Here is a 20,715-nt window from a genome sequence, read left to right on the forward strand (position 1 = left end):
AAAATAATGGGTTAGTTGGGATAGGTTAGGCTAAATCCCTTTGAGCTGAATCCCATGTGGGCTGAATTCCAATGGAACCTATGAAATATATTACACAATGTTGAATGAAATGAATAACAATCATCTAGGCTCCAAAGTTGAGTGGATACAGTATACTATACTGATATAGTCATTACCCAAGTTTAGAAATAATGAAGTTGAAGTATAATCTCTTCAGGCCTTCAAATTTTTATCGTATATGCTCTCCATTGTTCACCAAATTTATATAGTTGCGTATGAAAAGGGAGAAATGCACAAAATATAAGTAAAATTATTTACCTGGGTCATCAATTTTTTCTGTATGCTGTGGCTGACCTTGGCATTTATTTCTGTGAGATTTTAATCTTGATACAATGCCCTGTAGTTCCTGGGTGCAGTCTTTGCCTTTAGCTCGGTACCCTTTGCCAGAAGTTTTTGGTAGTTTTTCAAAATAATTCCAGACAGGATCATTTTTTCTGCCTGAAGGAATCACTCTGCCAGGTCCAGAAGACATCCTTCCTGGTTAATTCTAAAGCAGCAACTGACTCAGTGAGAAGCTGCTTACCTAGAACAAGTTTCAACAAAAATCTTGTTGAAACTTATTGTGGGCTGCACAGTGATATACACTACATGTAGGTTTATACCGTTCCTTGTATACTTGTGGTAAGTCTGTATAACACTGCTCCTTATATTGGTATGCTAAGAATGTCCTTTAGCAATCAGATTGCATATCAGATAGCAATCCCATGATATTTAAAATCTATAAAAAAATCTATTTAAATCAAATAAATCTAATTTGAATTTCTTTTTATAAAAAAAAGTCGCCAACCCTGGTGTCCACTAGCCTCATACAATAAAACCTGTTAAGTCCGGCTGAAATTGGCATTTTAAAGCATAACAGTGCTTTAAAAATAGTTTCTTATTTCACTATGAAAGTTTATATTAACTTATACTGCATTGAATAAGTCAATAGTTGATATATTTGTCCTATACACAATGTTACGTTTCTAGTTTTGATATATTTGTTCAATATAAAATGTTAGGTTACAAAGAAAGCAATGGCCTACGCTATGTGTATATATATATATATATATATATATATATATATATATATATACATATATATATATATGCATATATATATATAAATGAATAGCTACATAGATAGGTAAATAAACAATTAAACATGCAAACGGACAAACAAACAAACAAACAAGCAAATAGTATAAAAACCGACTTTGGAAGAAAACGGAGTCTGATGACTTGAGTGTCTTCGGGATTTTGAAGTTGTATTCTTATTTATTCATTGATATATTCATGCATCTATCATGCTTGCGATACCATAATTTTTCATCATATTCCATTTCATATTATCATCATTTTTATTTTGTTTTATGCTTTTTCAACGTATTGTATTTTATTGTATTTAATTTCATTCTGCTATCTTCTATTTTATTAGATTTCGTTTTATTTCATTACATAACTCTATTTAAAAAAAAAATTGCATTATTTTGTTATTTGCATTTTATTTTGATTTATTAATACTTTATTTTATCTTATTTTGTTTCTTCCTATTATTCTTAACTTCATTTATTTATTTATTTATTTATTTATTTGTTTGTTTATTTTTACTCAGGTTTGTCTTGTTTTGTTTTTATTTTTTACGCCTAGTGTCTTGAAAGGCACAATGGTGATAATTGTTTTGATTTTATCTTCATTAAACATAACAATCATCAAAAACTGATTATTTTCTATATATCTTATTTATTTGTCGTATTTTATTGTAATTCATTTAATTTTGTTTGGTTTGGTCTTAATTCTATTTAATTTTTTCATATTCTATCTTATATTATTCGAAATCATTCTGTCTCATGCTGTTCGATTTTATCAAATGTTATTATATTCCATTTTGTTTTCTGTTGCCATTTTTGACACCCAATGTCACCATAGACAAAAAAGTACCCATAGATCTGCGGTCTGAGTACGTAAGAACATAGGAATGGAGGATACTGCAAGAGACCATATGGCCTATATTAGGCAGTTCCATGTCCATTACCACCTATCATCCCCAATCATAAATTTATCTAACCTTACGGATAGGTATGGTATGTGGTCATTGACGTGGAACTCCCTAGTGTAGACCTTATGGTCTCTTGTATTCTCCTTCATTGGTGTACATTTCCATTATACATAACATTGCATCAAGAGCTGTACTTTTTGCATTCGTGTCCACGTGTTCACGCCGACAGAGTCCAGCCAAGAAAATTCTCGGAAAAGAAAAAGAATTGAATTCATTCTCAGTAAACCGTTTGCGATTTTCCTGGTGACGTCACTAAAGGCCCAGATCGTCCTCCTATATAGGTCCACCTCCAAGGCGACTCGAGTACCAGTCTCAGGCTCCTCCTCGAGCAAGAAGCACCTAAGCTCTCCCGAAGACGTTACAACGATGATGAAGGTGAGTCCACGTCGTCTCAACACAGGGCCCTCAGCGGTGGCTAGGTCTCAGGAAATGTCTGTGTCATTCGGTTTAACGTCGCGAACTCCCCCCCCCCTATCAGGAGGCTAGGACGGCGCCCCTTACAGAGGACTTTGTAATGTGGAATTTATGTATCCGTGCCCTTGGCTCGAACAGACGTCACCTCGACCCCCGCCGCAAGTAGCGACGCTCTAACCCGCTCGGCCATTGTTTCTATGTGTGTTTATTTTGTTTCCATGCGGTGGCTTAAAGGACGAGAACGAAACTTTTAGAAACGAGTCGCTGGTGGGAAATGGTTCGAGCCCCGCTTCGTCGATGCGTGGCGAGAGAATCTTTAGGTTTTAATTTACGAACGAATATGTGGTTACAGGTACGTTATAGAGATCACTTTGTACACACACGCACGCACGCACTCACTCTGCTTCACTTCCACGTGCAATTCCGTCTTGAGATCGCTTACATTCATTTTTTTTTTTTTTTTTCAAGCGACCCTCGGAGCCTTGTTATTCTTTTGTTCTTAATTCAAGTGCGCTGGTGGGGTAGTCGTAAGCGTGCTGGGTCTCGCATTCACTTGTGTGTGTGTTCGAATCCTGCACTCCTTTCCGCTTCCCAGCAGTGACTGTTAGTTACCTGCCCCTCCCCCAACAGTCGTTATAAAGCGCTACTAGGCTCTTTCCTTTATCCTCCAGTTTATGTTTTGGTGTTTTGGTTGGTCCGTCAAGTGTGTATGAGCTGTTTGCGGGAAGGATGGCTTCAGGAAGAGATGCCTGGTCGCCACAAGAGGTCCTCCTGGTCGTGTTCCAGGAACCAGAGGGCCCAGATCTCCTCTGGGCAACGTCGCTCCTTCCGACAGTGACATCATGTACATAACACCATCTCCTGATTTCATGTGTGAACTGTCCCGGACCGCCGCGAGGTGGAGGTCCGGGCGAGTGAGAGACCTGCAGACCTCAAGAGAGAGAAAGAGAGAGAGAGAGAGGGGGGGAGGGAGAGAGAGAAACTTCGCCATGAAGAAGGCGCCTCTCGTACGCAGCAGCGGCAAGCGCGAATGCCTCGCCGACGCAGCGATCGGGCGTCACTCTTGCTCCGCCGCTTTGACTAAGAGTCTTCTCGTCCTCTTCTGACCGCCAGGTAACCGGAGCCCTCGTGGTGGTGTGCGTCCTCGCCCTGGTGTCCATGGAGGCCCAAGCCCAAGAGGCCACGTGTCGATACTGGTGCAAGCACGGTCTCGACAAGGAGAAGTTCTACTGCTGCGAGGACTCGCACAAACCACCCAGCCCAGTGGGAGGTAAGTCAAGAGCTCCAACTCGTATCAGTTCTCTCTGTAAACACAGACTCACGATGCTCAAGATCCCCTTTCAAGTCTTGCAGGCTTTGGAGGACCCCACCGATCTCTTTTCTTTTATTTTCTGTAAGCAGTGTCTGACGACTGTGAGAATCTCTCTTCAAAGGAGCCCTCTTTCATCCCCTCTCTCTCTTCTCCTTTTTCTTGCAGTCAAGAAGAACTTCAAGTGTCCAGATCCCAGGCCAGAATGCCCACATTCTCCCAGAGTTGGACCTCCTGCCACCTGTTCCAACGACTTCAACTGCGAAGGCACTGCCAAGTGTTGTTGGGACACGTGTCTGGAGGAGCACGTGTGCAAGCCATCCTTCCCCATCCGCCATCCGGTTTGGCGCTAAAGACCAGACACACAGTCGTGGCACACCATCTCTTATGAAATAAACACCAATGCTTCTATGTCGGTTTGTTTTGTCTTTTCCCATCGTCTGACTCACTCACTGTGAGCCCCCTTGAATATAGCACCATAAGAACATAGCAACATAATGATGGAGTAGACTGCAAGAGACCATAAAGCCTAAACTAAGCAGTTCCACCTTTCATCCAGATGAGGATTTCAAGATGGCTACCGTCTGCTTCAGCTCTAGCCAGTGTTTACGAACTTCTCAGAGAAACAAAATATGTATTTTATCTAGAACTTTCCATTTTATATAATAACATGATTGTCATATTTTGTTGGATATATTATATATTTCAGATAACAGGTAACTGTTATGAAGTATTTAAACGATCCGTACAGAAGGCAAATACAGATGGTAAACATATACTGGACAGTGTAAAGAAAAAGAAAAACAGAATTAATCGAGCTCTATGCAAAAAGACGAAAGGTCAAGCTTATATCTTTACTGATGAATTTGATGTGAATAGATGGCGATAGAGGTTTGAATATTTGTCGTTCCGCTTTTATGCAATAGATGGCATAAGTGACTTCAAATGACAATTTCTTCCACACTATCACTTGCTAAAAGCCACAATAAATGGCATTAATAGTTCAAAATAATTGTTAATCCTTCTTTATACCATAAATTACATTACAACACGAACTTAATATGTTAAATTGAACTATTCTTAAGGGAGCCTTATCAAACCTTCCTTGTTTGAGACAGGTAAGCTTGTCAGAACCACGATAATTTACCGTGATACATTCGTTTGATCTTACTTGAGAAAATTCTATGGTTATGCTGTTTATAGGTCCAAAATTGATGGAGAAAAGGCTTTCAATTTAAACACAACTAATTTAGAGTGAGTTATTCAAAAGTGGTAATTATATTTACATAAATTTAAGGAAGATTTTGTTTTTGTTTGATTTTGCATGCAATAGATGGCATGCCAGGCTTTATGTTCTTATGCTCTTATGTTCATAAGACAAATCATAACCTATCCAGGAAAATCGACCGAAATGATAGTAAAGCAAGCAGAAAAAGCTATCAGTCGGACAAGGGAGTTTGAAAAGCAATGGGGAATAAAATATATATATATATAAGAAATAAATAAATAAATAAATACGAGTTCGAGGTGATCCCCAGTTGCGAAGTTCAGCTCGACACCAAGAACAGTCGGCGATGAGACCATCGCATACTTCAAACCTGGCAAACTACTGGGACTCAAAGTAACCCAGCTTAGCATACACTGTATAGTAGCTAAGTAAAAAAAAATAATAATAAAAAAATTTGCATCAGCTTTATGTATGAATGAGAAAAGACAACAGACATATTCTAACTGATATAATGCAGATATCTAGATTTTAGCATGGCAGTGTTAAATTCTAATAATAGTCCAAACATGCAGTTGCAAAATATATACTACAAAGTATTACAAAAGAGGAGCATGCCGACAGGAGACCTTTTGGTCCATAACTAGGTCGGATGCGAGAAAAAAAAGTATAATAATGATAGATAAATAAACAAATAAATAAAACTTATAATAATATAAATAATATTAAATATAACAAATAAATAAATGCATAGATTTAATTAAATAATAAACAAACAGGTAAATAGTAGATAATAATAAATTGACAGATAAATAATAATGAATGAAAATCAAGCAAATGATAATAAACAAACAAATAATAACAAAGAAATAAACAAATAATATAAAATAAATGGCGGGCATTACAGCATCTTGCTTAGATGTTTATCTAAACGAATCTTAAAGCTTCGAACTGAGCTACATTGCACTGTCTCTGCAGGAAGTTTATTCCATTCATTAACTACACGGTTGGGGAAGTTGTTTCTACTCACTTCCAAATTAAATCTATGTCCTGACAGTTGGAGACCATTATTTCTAGTCGGATTCTTATTCAGTGTGAAATTTTTGTCACTTCTGAAGTTGTCAATTCCCTTTAGAATCTAAAAGACATGTATCAATTCACCTCTGAGTCTACGCCTTTGTTAAGGAAAACAGATTCATATGTTTAAGTCGATTTTCGTATGATTTATTTTTGATATTTAGAATCAGTTTTGTGGCTCGCCGTTGTACTTTTTCCAATCTGTCAATATCTTTAATGAGATTCGATGACCATACGGAAACAGCATATTCCAAATGTGGACGAACTAATTATATATTATTTTACTGTATGGGGCTATTAAGATATGTAAAGTATATTTGCAGTCCAGAAGTAAATTTTCATATGTTATCAGTGTCACGTCATACCTTAACTTCACACATTTCATTTCAACAAATATCTTAAGTGGTTTTGTGCAAATAAAAAATAGATTGACGACAAATGGCTGTTCTTGGAAGTCGTTCAACCGGCTTCTCCTGACAAATTTTCCTCCTCCTCTTCCATCTCCTACTCCAGCTCATTCTTCCCTTCCTCTTCATCCTTCTCTTATTCCTACAAACTCTTCTCCTTCTCTCGTTCCTCTTCTTTCTCGTTTTATTTCTCCTTTTCGGGTCCAACGGGGGGGAGGGGGCTGAAGCTCCCCCCCCATCCCAAATTTATTTTCTCATTACCTCATTGCCGAGGTCGAGGAACCTGACTCGTATACGTGACAGCAAGCAGTAATAGAGTGGCAGATTCCCCCCCCCACCCCAGCATTTAATAAAACACTTCAGTGAGAATAACTGAAAGGGTAATCAACACATTATTGAGGGTAAATCTTTAAAAACATAAGTTTTGGTATTACTCTTACCCAATGTTTTGAAACTAAATCAAATGAGAACATATACTTGAATTTATATTCAAAATCATCATATTCGTTCGACAGAGTATATCTCTTTAAAAACGTCATATATATTTGCAAAATTCATGTTAGACTCCTCACACACATTTTGATCCTGGATCCGCTACTCTGTTCTCCTCCCTATACCCCTTCCTTATCTCTTTCTCCTTCTCCTCTTCCTTCTCTTTTTTCTTTTCCCTTTCCTTCTTCTCCTCTTTCTCCTGCTCCACTTCCTCTTTTTCAATCTCCTCTTTCTTCTCTTTCTTTCCCCCCTTCCTTCTTCTCCTCTTTCTCCTGCTCCACTTCCTCTTTTTCAATCTCCTCTTCCTCTTCCTCCTTCTCCTTATATTTACTTCTGAGAAAGGTCCAGGGGCAGTTGAAAAATGTTGATATGCCGAAAGTCCTCTCGCTAAAGTGTACTCCTGTGTTTATCATCTTTTCACGTGGTTTAACCTTAAATCTGGGCTTCAACCTGTTAAGAATAACAAAACACGTTATTGTATTGTTTATTCAAAAGCAGGGGAATAATAGTTCAGTTGTAACATAAGATGGTCACATTCAGGAAGTTTTTGTATTTCCACTTTGTACGCCTTAAAAGCGCCAAGTTCCAAAGTATGGCAGTTTCCCTCAACCTAATACGTGATTGGCAGGTCAAATACAGTTTTCAAAATTACTACATAAATCTAAAAAGGATGATTTAAATCTGGCAGACCACTTACGCGTCATACTTTCTGTAAACTCTAACAGATGGCTCTGGCAGTTCAAACAACGACAATATACTGGATTATACTACATTTCTTTATTGAGGACTGGTGAATTGAAATGTATGATATATACAAGAAAATATGACAATCATCAATCATTTTCTTCTATGAAATTGAAAGTTCAGAGAAGAACATAAATCTTATATTTCTCAGATGGAGCGTAATCCTACAGAGCTGAGGCGACCGCCATCTTGAAACCTGGTGAATTCATTAACCAGGGACATGATGCAGTTCTGCTTCATGTTGGCGTTGTTTTTAGTAACATGCTGTCATGCACAACTGTAAACTAAAGCATGTATGGCAGTAATTACAATCCAGAGGGAGAGCTATGGGAGTTTAACACCCAAAATCACTTAACGACAGCCTGAATATAGGGAATATAGGAAAAAGTGCCAGACAGCAGGGAAGGTATTTAGGAAGGACCCAGTAATATTTTAATTTTTCTTTCAATGCAGAATCCATTCTTGAACGGAAATAGTAATAAATTGCCGAAGAAAGCAAAAGCTATATTGAAAAGGTGAAAGAGGAATATATATATATATATATATATATATATATATATATATATATATATATATATATGTATATATATATATATATATATATATATATATATATATATATATATATCGGTAGACACTGGTTTTGTGCCAACTGCTTGGATGCAGGCAAACGTTGTTCCTGTTTTTAAGAAGGAAGATAGATCGTCCTTATGCAACTACAGGCCAATCAGTTTGACATCGGTTATAGGAAAAATGCTTGAATCAATAATAGTGAATAGACTCAGAGAACACATCGAAGGACATAATTTGATTCGTGATTCACAGCATGGTTTCTCCAAGGGTAAGTCATGTGTGACTAATCTTCTATCCTTTTACACTAAAGTATATAAGGCGTCAGATAACAATGAAAATTACGATGTTATTTACCTTGACTTTAGCAAAGCGTTCGACAGGGTGCCTCACCAGAGACTACTAAATAAAATCAAAGCCCATGGCATAGGAGGAAAAATGTTAGAATGGATTAGAGCTTGGATTAGTAACAGAAAACAGCGGGTCACCATAAATGGAATAAAATCTAGGTGGGGCAATGTTACTAGCAGGGTCCCCCAGGGCTCGGTTTCTGGTCCCTTGTTGTTCATTATGTACATTTGGCGATTTTTTTTTTTTTTTTATCTTTTTAAAAAATATAGAAAATAGATTTTTTTTAAATCAGATATATTTGAATTTAAATAGATTTTCTTTATAGATTTTAGATATTGTGGGATTGCTATCTGATATGCGATCTGATTGCTAAAGGCCATTCTTAGCATATCAATATGAGGAGCAGTGTTATATAGACTTGCCACAAGTATACAAGGAACGGTATAAGCCGTATGTGAGGACGTAATGCTCAGGTTCACTCGATTCCTCCAAGACTTTTCTCATCTTGGTGACATTTGCTGCATTGTCTGTCACAACACTTCCAATGTGACAACCAAAATCTTGTTCAGCCTTCTTGATCGAATTTTGTACAAGTTGTAGAAGATATTCAGCAGTGTGAGGTTTCCCTGGTGTGTCTACTGTGGCAACTAAATAAATCTGACCAGGGGATGTTGTTACAGTCACACATATCATGGGCTCATTATGGATGTTAGACCACCCATCAATTGAAAGACATACAGTTTCATTATTCAGGTCATCTGCACACTTTTTATATTCCTTTTCATACACGAGATCCAAGTACTTATCAGCAATATCTTTTCTGGATGGAGGAATATAACCTGGCCTCAGGTTCTGAACCATCTTGAGAAACTGAGGATGCTCAACAAGACGAAATGGTGAATTTGTAGTAAATATCATTCTTGCAACTTCTTTGTCGAGATTTTCCTTCTGAGAGGCTGAAGTTTTTATGATAAATCCGTCCAGAGATCTTGATGACTTACTTTTAAATGAAAATGATTTAGGAGAAGTGGCGCCTGTGGAGGAGTCTGATAGTGACCATTTTAATGGTGGAGTCAGGTTTGCAGATAATTCAAGTGGAGCCGATGATGAAGGGATTGAAGCTGTTGATACAGATCCTGAAATGGAAACAGAAAGATTTAGCATATTGCATAATTTATAAATGAATGAATACAGTGTGATTTAGACTACTTTTGAGTACAGTAGTTTTTTTTTTTAGATAATGATCATATTCACACAAGCCACTAGATTATTTGGAAATAATTAACAGGATATGAAATAGGTGGGCTTGGAATTCAGCCCACACAGGATTCAGTCCACTTTTAAATTCACTAAAAATAATGGGTTAGTTGGGATAGGTTAGGCTAAATCCCTTTGGGCTGAATCCCATGTGGGCTGAATTCCAATGGAACCTATGGAATATATTACACAATGTTGAATGAAATGAATAACAATCATCTAGGCCCCAAAGTTGAGTGGATACAGTATATTATAGTGATATAGTCATTACCCAAGTTTAGAAGTAATGAAGTTGAAGTATCATCTCTTTAGGCCTTCAAATTTTTATCGTACATTTCCATTATCCATAACATTGCATCAAGAACTGTATTTTTTGCATTCGTGTCCACGTCTTCACGCCGACAGAGTCCAACCAAGAAAATTCTCGGAAAAGGAAAATAATTCAATTCATTCTTAGTAAACCGTTTGTGGTTTTCCTGCTGACGTCACTGAAGGCCCAGATCGTTCTCCTATATAGGTCCGCCTCCAAGGCGACTCGAGTACCAGTCTCAGGCTCCTCCTCGAGCAAGAAGCACCTAAGCTCTCCCGAAGACGTTTCAACGATGATGAAGGTGAGTCCACGCCATCTCAACACAGGGCCCTCAGCGGTGGCTAGGTCTCAGGAAATGTGGGTGTCATTCGATTTAACGTCGCGAACTCCCCCCCCCCTATCAGGAGGCTAGGACGTCGCCTCTTACAGAGGACTTTGTAATGTGGAATTTATGTATCCGTGCCCTTGGCTCGAACAGACGTCACCTCGACCTCCGCCGCAAGTAGCGACGCTCTAACCCGCTCGGCCAGCGCTCAACCATATATGAATGTACATTGTTTCTATATGTCTTTATTTTGTTTCCATGCGGTGGCTTAAAGGACGAGAACGAAACTTTTAGAAACGAGTCGCTGGTGGGAAATGGTTCGAGCCCCGCTTCGTCGACGCGTGGCGAGAGAATCTTTAGGTTTTAATTTACCAACGAATATGTGGTTACAGGTACGTTAAAGGGATCACTTTGTACACACACGCACGCACGCACTCACTCTGCTTCACTTCCACGTGCAATTCCGTCTCGGAGCCTTGTTATTCTTTTGTTTTTAGTTCAAGTGCACTGGTGGGGTAGTCGGAAGTGTGCTGGGTCTCGCATTCACTTGTGTGTGTGTTCGAATCCTGCACTCCTTTCCGCTTCCCAGCAGTGACTGTTAGTTACCTGCCCCTCCCCCCTCAACAGACGTTAAAAAGCGCTACTAGGCTCTTTCCTTTATCATCCAGTTCATCTTTTGGTGTTTTGGTTGGTCCGTGAAGTATGTATGAGCTGTTTGCGGGAAGGATGGCTGCAGGAAGAGATGCCTGGTCGCCACAAGAGGTCCTCCTTGTCGTGTTCCAGGAACCAGAGGGCCCAGATCTCCTCTGTGCAACGCCGCTCCTGCCGACAGTGGCATCATGTGCATAACTCCATCTCCTGATTTCATGTGTGAACTGTCCCGGACCGCCGCGAGGTGGAGGTCCGGGCGAGTGAAAGACCCGCAGACCTCAAGAGAGAGAAAGAGAGAGAGAGAGAGAGAGAGAGAGATAGGGGGGGGAGGGAGAGAGAGAAACTTCGTGCGCAGCAGCGGCAAGCGCGAATGCCTCGCCGACGCAGCGATCGGGCGTCACTCTTGCTCCGCCGCTTTGACTAAGAGTCTTCTCGTCCTCTTCTGACCGCCAGGTAACCGGAGCCCTCGTGGTGGTGTGCGTCCTCGCCCTGGTGTCCATGGAGGCCCAAGCCCAAGAGGCCACGTGCCGATACTGGTGCAAGCACGGTCTCGACAAGGAGAAGTTCTACTGCTGCGAGGACTCGCACAAACCACCCAGCCCAGTGGGAGGTAAGTCAAGAGCTCCAACTCGTACCAGTTCTCTCTGTAAACACAGACTCACGATGCTCAAGATCCCCTTTCAAGTCTTGCAGGCTTTGGAGGACCCCACCGATCTCTTTTCTTTTATTTTCTGTAAGCAGTGTCTGACGACTGTGAGAATCTCTCTTCAAAGGAGCCCTCTTTAATCCCCTCTCTCTCTTCTCCTTTTTCTTGCAGTCAAGAAGAACTTCAAGTGTCCAGATCCCAGGCCAGAATGCCCACATTCTCCCAGAGTTGGACCTCCTGCCACCTGTTCCAACGACTTTAACTGCCACGGCACTGCCAAGTGTTGTTGGGACACGTGTCTGGGGGAGCACGTGTGCAAGCCGTCTTTCCCCATCCGTCTGGTTGAGCGCTAAAGACCAGACACACAGTCGTGGCATACCATCTTTTATGAAATAAACACCAATGTTTCTATGTCGGTTTGTTTTGTCTTTTCCCATCGTCTGACTCACTCACTGTGAGCCCCCTTGAATATAGCACCATAAGAACATAGCAACATAATGATGGAGTAGACTGCAAGAGACCATAAAGCCTAAACTAAGCAGTTCCACCTTTCATCCAGATGAGGATTTCAAGATGGCTACCGTCTGCTTCAGCTCTAGCCAGTGTTTACGAACTTCTCAGAGAAACAAAATATGTATTTTATCTAGAACTTTCCATTTTATATAATAACATGATTGTCATATTTTGTTGGATATATTATATATTTCAGATAACAGGTAACTGTTATGAAGTATTTAAACGATCCGTACAGAAGGCAAATACAGATGGTAAACATATACTGGACAGTGTAAAGAAAAAGAAAAACAGAATTAATCGAGCTCTATGCAAAAAGACGAAAGGTCAAGCTTATATCTTTACTGATGAATTTGATGTGAATAGATGGCGATAGAGGTTTGAATATTTGTCGTTCCGCTTTTATGCAATAGATGGCATAAGTGACTTCAAATGACAATTTCTTCCACACTATCACTTGCTAAAAGCCACAATAAATGGCATTAATAGTTCAAAATAATTGTTAATCCTTCTTTATACCATAAATTACATTACAACACGAACTTAATATGTTAAATTGAACTATTCTTAAGGGAGCCTTATCAAACCTTCCTTGTTTGAGACAGGTAAGCTTGTCAGAACCACGATAATTTACCGTGATACATTCGTTTGATCTTACTTGAGAAAATTCTATGGTTATGCTGTTTATAGGTCCAAAATTGATGGAGAAAAGGCTTTCAATTTAAACACAACTAATTTAGAGTGAGTTATTCAAAAGTGGTAATTATATTTACATAAATTTAAGGAAGATTTTGTTTTTGTTTGATTTTGCATGCAATAGATGGCATGCCAGGCTTTATGTTCTCATGCTCTTATATTTATAACACAAATCATGACCTATCCAGGAAAATCGACCGAAATGATAGCGAAGCAAGCAGAAATAGCTATCAGTGGGACCACGGAGTTTGAAAAGCAATGGGATATAAAATATATATATATATATAAAATAAATAAATAAATAAATACGAGTTCGAGGTGATCCCCAGTTGCGAAGTTCAGCTCGACACCAAGAACAGTCGGCGATGAGACCATCGCATACTTCAAACCTGGCAAACTACTGGGACTCAAAGTAACCCAGCTTAGCATACACTGTATAGTAGCTAAGTAAAAAAAAATAATAATAAAAAAATTTGCATCAGCTTTATGTATGAATGAGAAAAGACAACAGACATATTCTAACTGATATAATGCAGATATCTAGATTTTAGCATGGCAGTGTTAAATTCTAATAATAGTCCAAACATGCAGTTGCAAAATATATACTACAAAGTATTACAAAAGAGGAGCATGCCGACAGGAGACCTTTTGGTCCATAACTAGGTCGGATGCGAGAAAAAAAAGTATAATAATGATAGATAAATAAACAAATAAATAAAACTTATAATAATATAAATAATATTAAATATAACAAATAAATAAATGCATAGATTTAATTAAATAATAAACAAACAGGTAAATAGTAGATAATAATAAATTGACAGATAAATAATAATGAATGAAAATCAAGCAAATGATAATAAACAAACAAATAATAACAAAGAAATAAACAAATAATATAAAATAAATGGCGGGCATTACAGCATCTTGCTTAGATGTTTATCTAAACGAATCTTAAAGCTTCGAACTGAGCTACATTGCACTGTCTCTGCAGGAAGTTTATTCCATTCATTAACTACACGGTTGGGGAAGTTGTTTCTACTCACTTCCAAATTAAATCTATGTCCTGACAGTTGGAGACCATTATTTCTAGTCGGATTCTTATTCAGTGTGAAATTTTTGTCACTTCTGAAGTTGTCAATTCCCTTTAGAATCTAAAAGACATGTATCAATTCACCTCTGAGTCTACGCCTTTGTTAAGGAAAACAGATTCATATGTTTAAGTCGATTTTCGTATGATTTATTTTTGATATTTAGAATCAGTTTTGTGGCTCGCCGTTGTACTTTTTCCAATCTGTCAATATCTTTAATGAGATTCGATGACCATACGGAAACAGCATATTCCAAATGTGGACGAACTAATTATATATTATTTTACTGTATGGGGCTATTAAGATATGTAAAGTATATTTGCAGTCCAGAAGTAAATTTTCATATGTTATCAGTGTCACGTCATACCTTAACTTCACACATTTCATTTCAACAAATATCTTAAGTGGTTTTGTGCAAATAAAAAATAGATTGACGACAAATGGCTGTTCTTGGAAGTCGTTCAACCGGCTTCTCCTGACAAATTTTCCTCCTCCTCTTCCATCTCCTACTCCAGCTCATTCTTCCCTTCCTCTTCATCCTTCTCTTATTCCTACAAACTCTTCTCCTTCTCTCGTTCCTCTTCTTTCTCGTTTTATTTCTCCTTTTCGGGTCCAACGGGGGGGAGGGGGGCTGAAGCTCCCCCCCATCTCAAATTTATTCTCTCATTACCTCATTGCCGAGGTCGAGGAACCTGACTCGTATACGTGACAGCAAGCAGTAATAGAGTGGCAGATTCCCCCCCCACCCCAGCATTTAATAAAACACTTCAGTGAGAATAACTGAAAGGGTAATCAACACATTATTGAGGGTAAATCTTTAAAAACATAAGTTTTGGTATTACTCTTACCCAATGTTTTGAAACTAAATCAAATGAGAACATATACTTGAATTTATATTCAAAATCATCATATTCGTTCGACAGAGTATATCTCTTTAAAAACGTCATATATATTTGCAAAATTCATGTTAGACTCCTCACACACATTTTGATCCTGGATCCGCTACTCTGTTCTCCTCCCTATACCCCTTCCTTATCTCTTTCTCCTTCTCCTCTTCCTTCTCTTTTTTCTTTTCCCTTTCCTTCTTCTCCTCTTTCTCCTGCTCCACTTCCTCTTTTTCAATCTCCTCTTTCTTCTCTTTCTTTCCCCCCTTCCTTCTTCTCCTCTTTCTCCTGCTCCACTTCCTCTTTTTCAATCTCCTCTTCCTCTTCCTCCTTCTCCTTATATTTACTTCTGAGAAAGGTCCAGGGGCAGTTGAAAAATGTTGATATGCCGAAAGTCCTCTCGCTAAAGTGTACTCCTGTGTTTATCATCTTTTCACGTGGTTTAACCTTAAATCTGGGCTTCAACCTGTTAAGAATAACAAAACACGTTATTGTATTGTTTATTCAAAAGCAGGGGAATAATAGTTCAGTTGTAACAGAAGATGGTCACATTCAGGAAGTTTTTGTATTTCCACTTTGTACGCCTTAAAAGCGCCAAGTTCCAAAGTATGGCAGTTTCCCTCAACCTAATACGTGATTTGCAGGTCAATACAGTTTTCAAAATTACTACATAAATCTAAAAAGGATTATTTAAATCTGGCAGACCACCTACGCGTCATACTTTCTGTAAACTCTAACAGATGGCTCTGGCAGTTCAAACAACGACAATATACTGGATTATACTGCATTTCTTTATTGAGGACTGGTGAATTGAAATGTATGATATATACAAGAAAATATGACAATCATCAATCATTTTCTTCTATAAAATTGAAAGTTCTCAAAAGAACATAAATCTTATATTTCTCAGATGGAGCGTAATCCTACAGAGCTGAGGCGACCGCCATCTTGAAACCTGGTGAATTCATTAACCAGGGACATGATGCAGTTCTGCTTCATGTTGGCGTTGTTTTTAGTAACATGCTGTCATGCACAACTGTAAACTAAAGCATGTATGGCAGTAATTACAATCCAGAGGGAGAGCTATGGGAGTTTAACACCCAAAATCACTTAACGACAGCCTGAATATAGGGAATATAGGAAAAAGTGCCAGACAGCAGGGAAGGTATTTAGGAAGGACCCAGTAATATTTTAATTTTTCTTTCAATGCAGAATCCATTCTTGAACGGAAATAGTAATAAATTGCCGAAGAAAGCAAAAGCTATATTGAAAAGGTGAAAGAGGAATATATATATATATATATATATATATATATATATATATATATATATATATATATATATATATACATATATATATATATATATATATATATATATATCGGTAGACACTGGTTTTGTGCCAACTGCTTGGATGCAGGCAAACGTTGTTCCTGTTTTTAAGAAGGAAGATAGATCGTCCTTATGCAACTACAGGCCAATCAGTTTGACATCGGTTATAGGAAAAATGCTTGAATCAATAAATAGACTCAGAGAATACATCGAAGGACATAATTTGATTCGTGATTCACAGCATGGTTTCTCCAAGGGTAAGTCATGTGTGACTAATCTTCTATCCTTTTACACTAAAGTATATATGGCGTCAGATAACAATGAAAATTACGATGTTATTTACCTCGACTTTAGCAAAGCGTTCGACAGGGTGCCTCACCAAAGACTACTAAATAAAATCAAAGCCCATGGCATAGGAGGAAAAATGTTAGAATGGATTAGAGCTTGGATTAGTAATAGAAAACAGCGGGTCACCATAAATGGAATAAAATCTAGGTGGGGCAATGTTACTAGCGGGGTCCCCCAGGGATCGGTTTCTGGTCCCTTGTTGTTCATTATGTACATTTGGCGATTTTTTTTTTCTTTATCTTTTTAAAAAATATATAAAATAGATTTTTTTATCTAAATCAGATTTATTTGATTTAAATCGATTTTCTTTATAGATTTTAAATATTGTGGGATTGCTATCTGATATGCGATCTGATTGCTAAAGGCCATTCTTAGCATATCAATATGAGGAGCAGTGTTATATAGACTTGCCACAAGTATACAAGGAACGGTATAAGCCGTATGTGAGGACGTAATGCTCAGGTTCACTCGATTCCTCCAAGACTTTTCTCATCTTGGTGACATTTGCTGCATTGTCTGTCACAACACTTCCAATGTGACAACCAAAATCTTGTTCAGCCTTCTTGATCGAATTTTGTACAAGTTGTAGAAGATATTCAGCAGTGTGAGGTTTCCCTGGTGTGTCTACTGTGGCAACTAAATAAATCTGACCAGGGGATGTTGTTAGAGTGACACATATCATGGGCTCATTATGGATGTTAGACCACCCATCAATTGAAAGACATACAGTTTCATTATTCAGGTCATCTGCACACTTTTTATATTCCTTTTCATACACGAGATCCAAGTACTTATCAGCAATATCTTTTCTGGATGGAGGAATATAACCTGGCCTCAGGTTCTGAACCATCTTGAGAAACTGAGGATGCTCAACAAGACGAAATGGTGAATTTGTAGTAAATATCATTCTTGCAACTTCTTTGTCGAGATTTTCCTTCTGAGAGGCTGAAGTTTTTATGATAAATCCGTCCAGAGATCTTGATGACTTACTTTTAAATGAAAATGATTTAGGAGAAGTGGCGCCTGTGGAGGAGTCTGATAGTGACCATTTTAATGGTGGAGTCAGGTTTGCAGATAATTCAAGTGGAGCCGATGATGAAGGGATTGAAGCTGTTGATACAGATCCTGAAATGGAAACAGAAAGATTTAGCATATTGCATAATTTATAAATGAATGAATACAGTGTGATTTAGACTACTTTTGAGTACAGTAGTTTTTTTTTTTAGATAATGATCATATTCACACAAGCCACTAGATTATTTGGAAATAATTAACAGGATATGAAATAGGTGGGCTTGGAATTCAGCCCACACAGGATTCAGTCCACTTTTAAATTCACTAAAAATAATGGGTTAGTTGGGATAGGTTAGGCTAAATCCCTTTGGGCTGAATCCCATGTGGGCTGAATTCCAATGGAACCTATGGAATATATTACACAATGTTGAATGAAATGAATAACAATCATCTAGGCCCCAAAGTTGAGTGGATACAGTATATTATAGTGATATAGTCATTACCCAAGTTTAGAAGTAATGAAGTTGAAGTATCATCTCTTTAGGCCTTCAAATTTTTATCGTACATTTCCATTATCCATAACATTGCATCAAGAACTGTATTTTTTGCATTCGTGTCCACGTCTTCACGCCGACAGAGTCCAACCAAGAAAATTCTCGGAAAAGGAAAATAATTCAATTCATTCTTAGTAAACCGTTTGTGGTTTTCCTGCTGACGTCACTGAAGGCCCAGATCGTTCTCCTATATAGGTCCGCCTCCAAGGCGACTCGAGTACCAGTCTCAGGCTCCTCCTCGAGCAAGAAGCACCTAAGCTCTCCCGAAGACGTTTCAACGATGATGAAGGTGAGTCCACGCCATCTCAACACAGGGCCCTCAGCGGTGGCTAGGTCTCAGGAAATGTGGGTGTCATTCGATTTAACGTCGCGAACTCCCCCCCCCCCCTATCAGGAGGCTAGGACGTCGCCTCTTACAGAGGACTTTGTAATGTGGAATTTATGTATCCGTGCCCTTGGCTCGAACAGACGTCACCTCGACCTCCGCCGCAAGTAGCGACGCTCTAACCCGCTCGGCCAGCGCTCAACCATATATGAATGTACATTGTTTCTATATGTCTTTATTTTGTTTCCATGCGGTGGCTTAAAGGACGAGAACGAAACTTTTAGAAACGAGTCGCTGGTGGGAAATGGTTCGAGCCCCGCTTCGTCGACGCGTGGCGAGAGAATCTTTAGGTTTTAATTTACCAACGAATATGTGGTTACAGGTACGTTAAAGGGATCACTTTGTACACACACGCACGCACGCACTCACTCTGCTTCACTTCCACGTGCAATTCCGTCTCGGAGCCTTGTTATTCTTTTGTTTTTAGTTCAAGTGCACTGGTGGGGTAGTCGGAAGTGTGCTGGGTCTCGCATTCACTTGTGTGTGTGTTCGAATCCTGCACTCCTTTCCGCTTCCCAGCAGTGACTGTTAGTTACCTGCCCCTCCCCCCTCAACAGACGTTAAAAAGCGCTACTAGGCTCTTTCCTTTATCATCCAGTTCATCTTTTGGTGTTTTGGTTGGTCCGTGAAGTATGTATGAGCTGTTTGCGGGAAGGATGGCTGCAGGAAGAGATGCCTGGTCGCCACAAGAGGTCCTCCTTGTCGTGTTCCAGGAACCAGAGGGCCCAGATCTCCTCTGTGCAACGCCGCTCCTGCCGACAGTGGCATCATGTGCATAACTCCATCTCCTGATTTCATGTGTGAACTGTCCCGGACCGCCGCGAGGTGGAGGTCCGGGCGAGTGAAAGACCCGCAGACCTCAAGAGAGAGAAAGAGAGAGAGAGAGAGAGAGAGAGAGATAGGGGGGGGAGGGACAGAGAGAAACTTCGTGCGCAGAAGCGGCAAGCGCGAATGCCTCGCCGACGCAGCGATCGGGCGTCACTCTTGCTCCGCCGCTTTGACTAAGAGTCTTCTCGTCCTCTTCTGACCGCCAGGTAACCGGAGCCCTCGTGGTGGTGTGCGTCCTCGCCCTGGTGTCCATGGAGGCCCAAGCCCAAGAGGCCACGTGCCGATACTGGTGCAAGCACGGTCTCGACAAGGAGAAGTTCTACTGCTGCGAGGACTCGCACAAACCACCCAGCCCAGTGGGAGGTAAGTCAAGAGCTCCAACTCGTACCAGTTCTCTCTGTAAACACAGACTCACGATGCTCAAGATCCCCTTTCAAGTCTTGCAGGCTTTGGAGGACCCCACCGATCTCTTTTCTTTTATTTTCTGTAAGCAGTGTCTGACGACTGTGAGAATCTCTCTTCAAAGGAGCCCTCTTTCATCCCCTCTCTCTCTTCTCCTTTTTCTTGCAGTCAAGAAGAACTTCAAGTGTCCAGATCCCAGGCCAGAATGCCCACATTCTCCCAGAGTTGGACCTCCTGCCACCTGTTCCAACGACTTCAACTGCGAAGGCACTGCCAAGTGTTGTTGGGACACGTGTCTGGAGGAGCACGTGTGCAAGCCATCCTTCCCCATCCGCCGTCCGCTTCGGCGCTAAAGACCAGACACACAGTCGTGGCACACCATCTCTTATGAAATAAACACCAATGTTTCTATGTCGGTTTGTTTTGTCTTTTCCCATCGTCTGACTCACTCACTGTGAGCCCCCTTGAATATAGCACCACAAGAACATAGCAACGTAAGAATGGAGTAGACTACAAGAGACCATAAGGCCTAGACTCGGCAGTTCCATGGTCCTTGCCACCTGTCATTCCTCTCTATAAAGTTATCTCATCTTCTCTTAAAACAACCAATTGTTTCAGCGCTCACTAACTAGATGGTTCCTAAGTCTATTCCATTCGTTGACCACTCTACTGGTCCACTAGTTTTTGCCTATTTCCATCTTAAACCTAGAGAGGGGTGCCATACTGCCACCGTACCATGACTGGAGGCTGATCACGTGACAAAACAAAAATCGTTCTTTGTCCAGAGGTGATC

General features: G+C 39.6%; 3 protein-coding genes across 3 annotated transcripts; all 3 read left to right on the plus strand.

The window, feature by feature from the left end:
• The first annotated feature begins 2,321 nt into the window (after positions 1-2,321).
• LOC143025193 (uncharacterized) lies at positions 2,322-4,232 on the plus strand. Its single transcript, XM_076184653.1, has 3 exons — positions 2,322-2,473; positions 3,626-3,782; positions 3,990-4,232. Exons 1-3 carry the CDS (start codon positions 2,465-2,467, stop codon positions 4,172-4,174), a joined length of 351 nt encoding a protein of 116 aa, XP_076040768.1. The 5' UTR covers positions 2,322-2,464; the 3' UTR covers positions 4,175-4,232.
• A 3,825-nt stretch (positions 4,233-8,057) lies between these two features.
• On the plus strand, positions 8,058-12,287 carry LOC143029692 (uncharacterized). The gene is made up of 4 exons (XM_076192532.1): positions 8,058-8,067; positions 10,350-10,555; positions 11,684-11,840; positions 12,048-12,287. The coding sequence occupies exons 1-4, from the start codon at positions 8,058-8,060 to the stop codon at positions 12,227-12,229; spliced, it is 555 nt and encodes a 184-aa protein (XP_076048647.1). The 3' UTR covers positions 12,230-12,287.
• A 3,823-nt stretch (positions 12,288-16,110) lies between these two features.
• On the plus strand, positions 16,111-20,333 carry LOC143029700 (uncharacterized). The gene is made up of 4 exons (XM_076192542.1): positions 16,111-16,120; positions 18,391-18,596; positions 19,727-19,883; positions 20,091-20,333. The coding sequence occupies exons 1-4, from the start codon at positions 16,111-16,113 to the stop codon at positions 20,273-20,275; spliced, it is 558 nt and encodes a 185-aa protein (XP_076048657.1). The 3' UTR covers positions 20,276-20,333.
• The last annotated feature ends 382 nt before the right edge of the window (positions 20,334-20,715 follow it).

Source organism: Oratosquilla oratoria, chromosome 1 (assembly GCF_046742065.1).
Source record: "Oratosquilla oratoria isolate Oo_2021 chromosome 1, ASM4674206v1, whole genome shotgun sequence".
Classification (NCBI taxonomy): domain Eukaryota; kingdom Metazoa; phylum Arthropoda; class Malacostraca; order Stomatopoda; family Squillidae; genus Oratosquilla; species Oratosquilla oratoria.